The 12127-nt window shown below is 38.2% G+C and overlaps 1 protein-coding gene across 2 annotated transcripts; it reads right to left on the bottom strand.

Annotated features, from left to right (window-relative positions):
* Nucleotides 1-2385: 2385 nt before the first annotated feature.
* LOC131288317 (zinc finger and SCAN domain-containing protein 12) lies at nucleotides 2386-6675 on the bottom strand. 2 transcript variants are annotated; one of them, XM_058317442.1, is made up of 8 exons: nucleotides 6245-6675; nucleotides 5580-6168; nucleotides 5176-5514; nucleotides 4964-5091; nucleotides 2915-3004; nucleotides 2738-2827; nucleotides 2535-2675; nucleotides 2386-2470 (listed from the first exon to the last, which is right to left on the bottom strand). In XM_058317442.1, exons 1-8 carry the CDS (start codon nucleotides 6383-6385, stop codon nucleotides 2405-2407), a joined length of 1584 nt encoding a protein of 527 aa, XP_058173425.1. In that variant the 5' UTR covers nucleotides 6386-6675; the 3' UTR covers nucleotides 2386-2404. The 2 variants fall into 2 exon arrangements, with proteins under 2 accessions (XP_058173425.1, XP_058173433.1); XM_058317450.1 differs by having other exon boundaries at nucleotides 5188-5514.
* Nucleotides 6676-12127: the final 5452 nt, after the last annotated feature.

Genomic DNA, 12127 nt, shown 5'->3' with positions numbered 1-12127 from the left:
TCCAGAGAGTGGTTCCACGATTTCTATCTTTTGGAAGTTGTGCTAACCGCTGTACGCAAGGCAAAGAGAGCTGACTGGTATTTTTTCGTGAAGGGTCACTTTGATCCCACCACTTCGTGATTTGCTTTGAAGTTTATGTGTTACTTAAGATAACTCCGCCATTCTCAAACCCATGTTGGGATAAGAGGTGGGACTCATCATCATCATCAATAAAATGTGTATCTACCAAAATTAAGGAAATGTTTCGGTAATAGAAATACACCATTCGCTTTGCTTTTCACCATTTGAGTTTTATTAAAAGAAGAATGAAACATTCTGATAAAGTGATTATTTACGCCACTATTTTCGCAAAGCCTCTTAAAAAGAATTTAGCTGCAAAGCAACATTGTGCGCAAAGAAGATTTATTTGAATAATTTAATTATCTACAAGACCCAAACATTTTCATACTAACCCAACATTATTTTAGTCTAATACAGAAAGCTGTGTTTTTTTAGCTTATGTGATATTACCATAATATACAGTATTTGCCAGTCACTAAGAACACCTTTAAATATGATTGAATTCAGTAAGGTGTGCCTAATGACTGTATTTTATGCTTTAAAATGAGACGTTGAAAAAAATCTTAACTATGATTTGCTATTTATCGATTGGTTTTCCCGAATAACCAAATCGAAATTTGAAAACAAATACGAGGGTTGCCTTTTAAGTTTCAGGATTTCGAAAAACTGGTGATGCAATCTACCAACTAACAATGTTATCGTAAAGTTTGACGTTTTTGAGGTTATCCGTTCTCAGAACGTTTTGACATACGAACGCTATTTGTGTTGTTAAAAAATGTTTAAAGAATCAATCGACACGAGTCTTTTTTGAGAGATCTTCGCTTCTTCAGGTGTTGAAAAACGTTGACCTCAGTTTATTTTTTACGTACGGGAATTAAAAGAAGTCATTTGGTGCTAGATCCAGGACTATATGGCGGATGACCCATCAAATCGATGTTTTGAGTACTCAAAAATGCAGTTGTTTGAGCCGATGTGTGAGAGCTCGCATTGTCGTGGTGACGGGTGATCCGGGTCAACGGCGGTTGAATTTCCTGATTTCTTGGAAGACAACTGGCAAACAAATTGTTGTGTTCCACTCAGAATAGACTGTTCTGCGTTGTTCTAGAGGTTTGGTTGCGATATATCCAGTTTTTCAGAAAAAAAAACATGCGACCATTTGCTTGGAAGTGCTTCGTGCGTGAATTACTTTGGTTGGATTCAGCTCATCTTGAAACATCCACACAGTCGATTGCAGTTCGAATTTCGGGCTCATTCGCGTAAATCCACGACTCATCACCTGTCACGATATTAAAGACGAGTTTTGAAGCACCGCAATCGTATTTTTCGAGCATTTCTTCCGACCAATCGACACGAGTCTGTTTTTGAGAGATTGACAAATTGTGTGGAATCCAACACGAGCAATTTTTTTTTACAGTTAAATGTTCATGGAATATTAAGTATATGCTGGTCCCAGTAATACCTAAGGTTGTCTCTATCTCACGATAAGTCACATGACGATCTTGCAATACCCATTCACGCACAGCATCAATGTTTTTCAGAACAACAACTGATTTTGGACGACCTTCACGAAATTCATCTTGGAGTGAACTCCGGCCACGATTTAATTCTCCAAACCATCGATAAATATTGATCATCGATGGAACTTCATCGCCAAAAGTTGAATTAAGTTCATTCATGCACTACTGCTGTGTCAATTCACGTCGAAAGTTACAAAAAATAATCGCACGAAAATGTCCACGACCCAATTCCACAATTTGGCGGACATTGAAACTTCAAACATTTTTTTAACAACACAAATAGCGCTCGTATGTCAAAACATTCTGAGTATGGATAACCCCAAAAACGTCAAACTTTACGATAACATTGTTAGTTGGTAGATTGCATCACCAGTTTTTTCAAATCCTGAAACTTAAAAGGCAACCTACGTACTTAGTATATAGTGTTTGCTCGATAGTTATGTTAGGTTTTAGATATCGCCTGTGTCCGCAGAGTCCATAGAGTATGGATATATCTAAATAGGTAATGTGGCCTCTTATGACAATCATTGAGCCACATGAATTGCACCAATCGAAGACGAGTTAAAAGAAACACAGTAATGAACGAACTAATATGCTCATGTTTGGCATACTAGCCAAGATTAGCAGGTTAGATCTCGAAACCTGTTCGATAAGCTCTGTTATATGCTTTGTAATTTAAATCTACTACTGTATCTCTTCTTTTGTAACCCCTGTTTTCAACAAACAACTGTACTAGTGAAAATTTGAGCCAGTATGCATTTACCTGTTTACCAACATACGTTTTTCCGGCTGACCAAATGGCAGGGTATACACTTAGCACTCATTGATTAACTGCTGGGCGAATTTTTTTTGTTTGTTTTTACTTTGATCCCCAAATGTTGCTGGATGTGGTTCTAAAAGAGAAACGTTGGGTTATAACTTAAGTCATACAATTTAAACATAAATAGTTTAGCTTACATTCAGTTCCGACTCGTGAAAGAACGCCTTATCACAGTGCGGGCATTTATGACTTCGCTGCTTTCTGTGACGTTGCTCGTGCATATTCAGCTGATACTTGGAACTAAATTTTTTCTCGCACATTGAACACTCAAATGTTTTCTGCAAACGATAGATTGTTAGAAAATGGTAAAGCATATACACAACACCGATTTTCAGCATACCTCAAAATGTGTTTGTCGATGTCGATAGAGTATGGATTTTGATTTGAATTCCTTATTGCAAATGCTACATGTTGGAGTTTTATTCACCTTCTGGAAAATTTTAAGAAAAAAAAATTCATCATACGTCAATAATCACATTAGCTCAAGCAAGTCTATACCGTTGGAAAATTATTTTACCTCGTGTGTTTTCATGTGCATGCGAAGCATTCCAGGCCCGCGGAAGCTTTTATGACAAATTTCACATTCTGGTTGTTTTTTACAATTTGCCTGAAATAGAATAATAAACATACTATTAAATTTTCCAAGTTAATGCACATCGCTAAATCTTCTATTATATAAAAGTCACCGTTGTCTGTATATATATATATATATATATATATCTATATATATATATATATATATATATATATATATATATATATATATATATATATATATATATATATATATATATATATATATATATAGATATATATATATATATATATATATATATACACTTATATATATATACATATATATATATATCTCTTATATATATATATATATATATATATATATATATATATATATATGTATGTATGTATGTGATCGCATCACGCAAAATCTACCGGGCCGATTTACACCAAACTTGGCAGGAAGGTAGCTAATTTTCCACGATTGAATGATCTGATTTTCGTTTGTTGATATCTCCAATCCTCCCTACCCCTCCCGAACACCTACCCTCTAAAATTAATGAAAAACAATTATAGCTCCACCATTAGTGATTGGATTTTCATAAAAAATGATAAACATGCTGCTTACGTAGGAACATAGCATGGATTAAAATTTCATCTTTCTAGGGGAAGGGGAAAGGGGGGCTCCCATACTACCCCCTACCCTAAAAAAAGGGTTAAAATGCAATATGGGTATCAATTTCGCAGTATTTATGGTTTCTGAATCGAATGGCGTCACTCATAATGTTCAATCTTAGCCCAGTCTCCCTTTACCCTTCTCCTCTTCAGTAAAAAATAGCAATGCTCAAAACTAAAAATGTTAATTCTTATCACACGTATGCAGCATTTTTTTTCTAATACCCTCCTTCCCTTTCCCCCTTCACAATACAAGGCACACAATACATAGGTATACTTTCCCCCTTCACAATACATAGGTATACAAAAAGATGAAAAATAATAATAATTCAACAATTATGGAATGGATTTTTACAACATTTGGTACACATACTACTTCAACATGTAGCCATATTGTGATAAAATTTTATCCATTTGGCGGAAGGGGTAAGGGGGACTACCATCGTACTCCCTGGCTCAACAATGGTTACAATGCAATATGGGTATCAATTTCGTACAATTTGGGGTCACTAAATCGAATGGTCACAGTTTGTGTGCTCAATCTCATCTCTCCTACGTAGCAAATATTCTCAATTACACAAAATCTGTCTAATCAATTCAATCAAACATAATTATAAGAAAGCCAATTTTTCAAGTTTGAAATGTCCAACATTCTTATGCTTCCTTCCTGCCTACAACTTTCTATCACTTGAACGATATAAAATATCTAAAAATTTATGATGACATCCACCTTACGACAGATGCGACGGGTTTAAAACAAAGACACTATTTGACACCGTTAATATCGCGGGATGATGGTAGAAGTGCTCTTAAATAATCGTCGATTATCTGTTGTCCTGGTCCAACAGAGGTTTGGGCACAGTTTTTCTCATGCTTGCTTTAATAGATTAATTTTAAATGCTTGCACTAAGCTGGAAGCATAGTTAGGTAATGTATGCAATATGTATATTTACATGGTTTCGTCGACTAAAGGTAATACTAAAATTTTCAGCACATAGCAAAATTTAAGATTGTTAAACTGAAAACTGATACTGAATGCAAACACTCTTCCGTGTGGAATTTATTTCTACCCGGAAGAAATCGGGTTAATCAGCTAGTTTCTTTATAATTATTAGATAAAAGTCCACTTTTCATCTTTGTTGTGTAGTCTAGATCACATTGTATAATCTACTCTTTCTATTTACAAGAGTCCTGCGTAAAGCCAGGTTTAAAATAAAATGTTTTAGGGCAGTTCATGATCATAAAAAGATGAGTTTCAATAACAGAGTTTTACCACATTTCAAAGAGCTTGGGATTAAACACGTGTGTAAATTGTGGTGATGAGCTCATTCAATCGTAGAGCAGGAAATAATGACATTCAAGCAGCCATAATTACCTTAATCCAATTTGCATGTGAAGACATGTGCATTTGTAACCATTTGGGCTGATTGAATTCCTTATGGCAGAGATTGCAGACGTACCGGCCTGGACTAGGACACGATGTTTGGAACGTGACGAAATCCGCTGTTGATATAACAAAAATAAGTTAACATTTTTTTAAGCACATTTTTTAAATGTCTTAAGCTGGCAAGAAAAACATTCTATTACTTGTGTCCGCACCTATCTGTTTTTCCTCTTCGTCTGTTTCTTCGCATTCCGTCTGGGCGTAATATTCTATCTCAGTGTCATCGATTCCACCGTCCTCTTCTATCATTTCGTCGGTTTCAACTGTTTCATCATCTGCTATCATGCAATCGTTGTCGTCAGGTTCTTCCAACTTTTCTTCCTCCATGTGCGCTTCTTCCTCACTGTCCTCTAACTCTATCTGCTCAGGTTCGTGACTTTCCAAGTGAGCGTGATGATGCATCATATCCGCAGGATGCATGTGCAATGATTCAGCAGGTAATGCAGTGTTTGGGCCAGTTACCATCACTGGCATCGATGCTACTGTAATGGGAATGAAAACAGATTATAAAGGTTCCATATACAAAACTAACAGCAACAGAAGTTACCGTTTTCGAGGTACTGTGCCTCAGTTATTTCCGGTTGCACAATGATTTCACAGCGATCGTCAGCCGTTCGCTGTATTTGTAAGACGTGGGCCGGGTGTCCGTTTTGTGTTATCATTTGCACAGTATTGTTTGGACCCTGTATAAATTGCCCAATCGAGGTAGCTTGAAACTGTGGGGTCGTTTGTATAATCTGCTGTCCGGTAGCCGTTGTGATGATATGGCCAGCATTAATTATCTGCGCACCAGCATTGATTAATTGTGCGCTGGTCAGTATCATAGCTGGCGCGGCTACTGGAGCCTCAGCTTGGATGGCTTGTACGTCTGTTCGCTGAATATGGAGTTCATGCAACTGTTGTGGTACTAATGCTGGCGCCATTTGTTGGAGTTTTGGTGGGCTTAAGCTCATTTTCGGCATCTCTACGGGTATAACATCTTTCGGTTCTGGTTCCTCTACTACCGTTATGCCTTTGATATACTGTCTTAACGCAATATCAGACTTTTCCACACGCGTTTTGAACGCATGGCATCTGCTCACCTGATGTATGCATTGCACGCAAATTTTGTCTGGCCAGCCGTCCATATGTTCAATCTAGAAAAGATTTATACAAATTATCATCTTACTACATATAACTTATCATAGCAAGGCAATTATGTATGCTACAGACCTGTATTTTAGCAATTTCCATGAGCATTTCAGCTACCATTTCCCCGAACAGGGGTCGCATTTCTTTTTTCACCACCAAGCAAATGCGACAGATCTTATCTAGCTCGATATTCTTCACCGTTAATTGTTCCATGTCGGTCATGTTATCGGATTCACTTTCGCAGAACTTGTCCCACACTGTTTTGCTTTGCAGTTAAACACTTTTTTGTGAGGTTTTTCTCCGACAGTGCACGCTCGACACTGGTGGTCTACACACGCCCTGCGATCAAGCTGTTACTCCGGTTCGCAAAAGCATATAGTACATCGTTTAGATAATACTGATACATTAAACTCCGAACTCCTCTACGACAAATAGCAGGGACACCAAGTTTGCAGCATTTATCGACAATTTTATTCTACTCCTCGATGTAAACAAAAGTAAAAACTTTTATCAATCGCAAGTTGGCAAACATGGCAGCGTCCAAGATTACTATAGCGAAGCAACACTTTATTCTCAAGGTTAGTTCAAGTAGAGCGGTTTGACAGACGATCATAGCCCAAGCGCCATCTTGGAATCCACAGTTCCAAAACAATCATTGGCAGACAAATACCCCCAAAATGATTACTACTCAGGTGGGATCATTCCGAACAAACGAAAAGGATTTGATTAGAAAAATAAAGGAAAAGTTTGACAATCGCTTTGAGTTAAGCTTATGTTTTCAATTTGCTGGTTGTTGTTTCCAATAGTGTGAAAAATGCCGTATTTTTCTTGTTCAGCTACTTTTTGCCAGAATAACGCATGGAATGAAAGAAAACGTGGGGTCGATGTTATATTCCATCAATTTCCGGCAGAAGATGAAATGAGTCGTAAATGGTTTCAATTTTGTAGTCAAGAAGAGAATTGGGTAAAAGAGTAAATGAGGCCCCGGCCGCCATGTTTTCGATCGTGGGTACACCTCTTGTGGACGTTTAAACTGAATGTATGCAATTGGTGATACATTAATTCGTTAAACTCAACCTACGAGTATTTGAACCGTAGTGTGTACCGTTAATTTCGGCTACGCAATCAATGTAGGGGGTGCGGTATGAGGGGGGCCCACGGGCCCCCCTTATTTCTCAAAACTATAACAAACTCTCTTTTTCAGTAGACCTAGCGCAGTCCGCTCGCTGCGCTCGCTACGGGCGCGCCGCCGTTTCCAACTCATTTCTTCGACTAAACTCATTGTTTCATGCTGTCCATCATGTGTGGTATAGTTTAGTTACTGGTAACTTACAGTAACTTAACACCTTGTTGACGGGAGACGAAGATCTTCGTCTGTTTTTGACTTAACGTTGAGGACGGAAAGACGGACATGTACGTTGTACACATACCACCTTGTTGGCCCCGGTGACAGCAGCTAGTGTTGAGAAAAAAACGCCCGTCAACAAAGTGTTAACATGTAAAAGTATATTAACCTGCATTCAACCTCCACTGCGTGATTAGTTTAAACCGTTATGTTCTTTTAAGCGAGCCGTTAGCGATCAAATATTTGAAAAGTATGCATGCGTCGCGCTTTGCATAGCTTCAGGCGCTTAATGTGAACCAGTAGGAAGAGGAGAATCTAGCCCGGGGCCTCATTTACTCTTTTACCGAGAATTGGATTCCATCTAAATCTAGTGCTGTTTGCTCAATTCATTTTACAAGTGACGATTATCAATTAGAAAAGTCGCCTTTGATGAAACTAAACAATAATTTTCGGAGATTGAAACCAACAGGTATTTTAAATAATACTAAAATAAGCATAATGGAATTACAATTTGAAACAGAGCTGGTCGGTATAGCCAATAAATATCAATTTCTAAGCCTTTCTCTCGAACTTTCCTCTATTTACACTTGGGATGTGCACATACGCCGGACACCCATATATCTTCAGGTGTCCCAAATCAGGTTTCCTTCCAAACCGTTTTTCTTACGGGATTGAACCAACAGATCGCGACGGAAGTCTATTTTGCAAGTTTCCGGCTGTAATCACCGCCTCACCCCAGTACCGCTTGTTCAGACCTGCATCTAATAGCATGTCCAGGTCGTCCCCATGTCGTCCAACCTCATTCACTATATCGTGGATCGATGGCACCAGGATGGCTTCGAAATATATATGATGTTCTCAGTAAAGTTGTGGCCAATGATATTTTGTCGGCCGACAGGTCCGCCAATTTTTCTGTAATTTTTCAAATTCTAAGATGATGAAATGAATTTTATTATTTTTCTTAGATGAAAGCCACAACACCGAGTTTATAAAGTCCAACTTTGTTGACAAATAAAATCGGATGCGTCCATCCGATAAAATCAAATGATTTTGATTTTATCATGCGAATAGGCCCTTCCAGACGATGGCAATCTTTTCGGCAATCTTTCGCACACATTCAAACATGATTGTCAGCCATGTGCAAAAATGGTGGATTCTGTCCATACGATGGCAATCAATGTTCATCAATGTTTCCAACTATGTTCAAGGTTTCTAAACATTTTTTATGGCCTAAAGTTATCTTGGTAAAATATGTATCAATAGATAGTAACAACAAATGGTAACTAGTTAACATCACAAAAGTGAATTTAATTAGTGGCATGATAGAAAAACTGAACCAACACTTGCCCACATGAAACTGACTCGTTCTACTTAATAATTTACTTAAGGTTCGTACAGGATATAGCTTAGCTTCGTTAACTTGTTGAATGCCAAATGGATCGCTACCAACATTGCTCGTCAATGTTCCTAGCTTATCCATTGACCCATGGATAGCTCGCTAATTCGTTCGGCAATGTTGCTTGGCACACACATACAGTCAACGAAATCGTGTACGAATACGGTAAACGTCAACATTGCCGAGAAACATTGCTGTCGTCTGGATGAACCTAAAGCAACCCGTAGACGTTGCGAACTTGTACGCGCGAACAATTTGACAACCAGGCATTGCCTATGTAAAGGAAAGGAAAGGAAGATATAAGAGGAAATCTTCCTTTCCTTTCCTTAACATAGGCAATGCCAGGTTGTCAAATTGTTCGCACGTACAAGTTCGCAACGTCTACGGGTTGCTTAATAAATCGTGCGAACCTTGCCGCTGTCAAATCCCATACCGGGCCGCTACACGAACCGAAAACTCCAACCGAGAACTCAAAAACCGTATAAGTTTACGTCAAAATCTTCTCGGTTCGTGTAGCCGCGTTTTGTGGTACCAATTCTGTGAGCCACGCTACACGAGCCGCAAACTCAAAACTTTGCGGCGCAACGAGGTTTTTGTTTTTGATTTTTCAGTTAACTCAAAAATCTTCCTTCAAAGCAAACAAGATCTTATTTCAATTCACACAAAAAGTAAAAGATGGATAATCTGTTGAAGTGTGGCTAACTACCCTATCGCGGGTCATCGAGTTGAGTACCCAAAACTTGCAACAACGCAACAGGCGTATTGTGCGGAGGCAAGAAGATGGTAACCGTTTGCTGGACAATACTGTAGCAGAGCAAGCAAATGAAACTATAATTAACTTTCTTCGCATGAAGAAGGAAGATTTTGATGTTCTCAAGTTACATAAAAAGTGGTAGAATAAAATATTTTAATCTTTATCATTAAACTTTTTGAAACTTTTAGATTTTGGAATCAGTTGGTGGGCCGGACTTTGCGAACCCCTGATCTACAGTGAATTTATAATTGATATTCTAGCTATAAAATAACAAAATATTAACTAACCGTAACTACAAAAGAAACACGTAAATTTATCACCATATGTTCGTTTATTTTGTTTTTGAGATTTGTTATGTTTATATTTATTTCTTTTTCGTCTTCTTCTTCTGACGCATTTGAGTTTTCGGTTAGCTGCCAAAAACTTCTCGGGTGCAGTTTTCAGCTCACGGAGCTGAAAAGTTTTTGACGTAAACTTCTCGGTTGTTCCCCTCTTCTCGCCGAGAAGTTTTTGAGTTTTCGGGTCGTGTAGCGGGGCTCATACATTTTCGCCAGTCAAAACCAGACGTGGTACAGACTGACACTAGCCTAACCGTGGAACTATCCGCTTGCTAACACATGGTTGTCCTTTTGTTGGTAAACAAAACTCAGAGTGATTGTCAAAAATCAACTTCAATATGGCTGCCACTACCAGGCCTTTGAGCTCACCTCCTTCAGGACCCACCTTGGTCTGTACATCGTGTGATTGAAAACATCGCCCCCATTAAAACACCGCGCATTGTGTACAAAACATCGCGTGATGCCGTTTTTGTCACGCAACCAACATATTTCCCGGGTTCCATCAGAACTCTGATGATACCATGAAAAATCCCAACTAACAATTGACAAGCATCTTTGGAACATTCTGTCTGATCTTTAGAACGTTTTTCCACCTTCCAATAAACTGCTACATTAGGAAGTGTAAACCCAGCCGTTTGAGTTTTGACAACTCATGGAGGCGGCCATTGTTACCGACGGTCAAACCCGGTGAAAAAGTATAGCGATATGAAATAAAACAAAACGGTGAATTTAAAATAGTTTGTAGTTCCACTTGACGATCTTGCATCTCCCACTCTTTGGGATCAGCCACTGCCCAACTAACAATTGACAAGCATCTTTGGAACATTCTGTCTGATCTTTAGAACGTTTTTGCACCTTCCAATAAACCGCTACATTAAGAACTGTAACCCAGCCATTTGAGTTTTGACAACTCATGGAGGCGGCCATTTTTACCGACGGTCAAACCCGGTGAAAAAGTATAGCGATATGAAATAAAAAAAAACGGTGAATTTAAAATTGTTTGTAGTTCCACTTGACGATCTTGCATCTCCCACTCTTTGGGATCAGCCGCTGTATTTCCACCGGTCTCGCTTGTCATTTAGTTGCAACTATTATTGTCCAACCTATTAGAGGGGAATATGGATCATTTTGTTCAAATCTTTTTATAACTAGTATTGTTACTTACTTGTGTTGGTGTTTGCTGCTTCTGAGACTCGAACTGCTTGGGACAAGAAGAGGTATGTTGTTGTCGGCTCACCAAATCACATGAGCCACGCTCCGCTTCGACGATTGGTAGCTTAATTGACAATATCTATCAACAAACATTTTCAACAGGTGATGACCACAGTTGGCACAACGAAAAGCACCAGCCTGTAAAAGTAGCCGCAATACATCTGTATGTATCTGTATGCTGATGCACTGCTTTTGCTTTGATTCATTATATGCTGCCACCAAACGATTAAATTTTTCTTTTTGATCTTGGTTTTGCAGGTGCGTTTTGTGGATCAAAATTTGGTTGCTTGCTTTGGGTAATTCCGTGGAGATTCATGTCGGCGCATCACTTGGTGGAGCATCATTTTCATTGTGTGTTTCATTGATTTGGCTACTTTTCCAAATCCGAATGGTGCTTTTCATAATTCCATGGAATGATTGTGAATTGAAAACTGAAAAGTGATTTGCTATTGGGTTTTTTTTAACTACACTATTGTGATTTACATTTTGTTTATTGGTTTCTCTAGTGTTTATGTATACTAATTAACGATATTTCTTTTATGTGTAGAAATATTTGAAAGTCAAACTCTAATTAAAATGAATCGGTGTCGTTATGGAACGAAAAACCAATATTTTGTATTTATTGTGTATGTTGGATGCCCATATATGTTACATGTTTATATTATTCTTTTGATTGATTAGTAGTTTCTTAACTTACTCCACTAATGAATGAGATTAACGTATAAATAGATGTTGACCCTCCTCATCTACTTCAATGGCCGCAAGCTTGTATTTTATTTCCCTGGTATTGGTTCCACTCAGTGAGGTAAACAAACCTAGTCAAACATTTAGGCCAGTAGGTTCACATAGATTAACAAACGCCCTTCAAAATCAATGTGTGGGAATTCAAATTATATTCGCCTTCGGTAGTACAATTTAA

Source organism: Anopheles ziemanni, chromosome 2, assembly GCF_943734765.1.
Source record: "Anopheles ziemanni chromosome 2, idAnoZiCoDA_A2_x.2, whole genome shotgun sequence".
In the NCBI taxonomy this organism is placed as follows: domain Eukaryota; kingdom Metazoa; phylum Arthropoda; class Insecta; order Diptera; family Culicidae; genus Anopheles; species Anopheles ziemanni.
Note: the sequence above shows the minus strand (reverse complement) of the source record. Positions and strands in the feature narration are given on the sequence as shown.

What these genes read in the sequence shown, in the direction of transcription:
- LOC131288317 (XM_058317442.1), bottom strand. Translation starts at nt 6,385, where the DNA reads ATGACCGACATGGAACAATTAACGGTGAAGAATATCGAGCTAGATAAG. An exon ending in TGGAAATTGCTAAAATACAG is followed by an intron (nt 6,169 to 6,244) that starts GTCTGTAGCATA and finishes AATCTTTTCTAG; the next exon opens with ATTGAACATATGGACGGCTG. An exon ending in TTCACGAGTCGGAACTGAAT is followed by an intron (nt 2,471 to 2,534) that starts GTAAGCTAAACT and finishes TTTCTCTTTTAG; the next exon opens with AACCACATCCAGCAACATTT.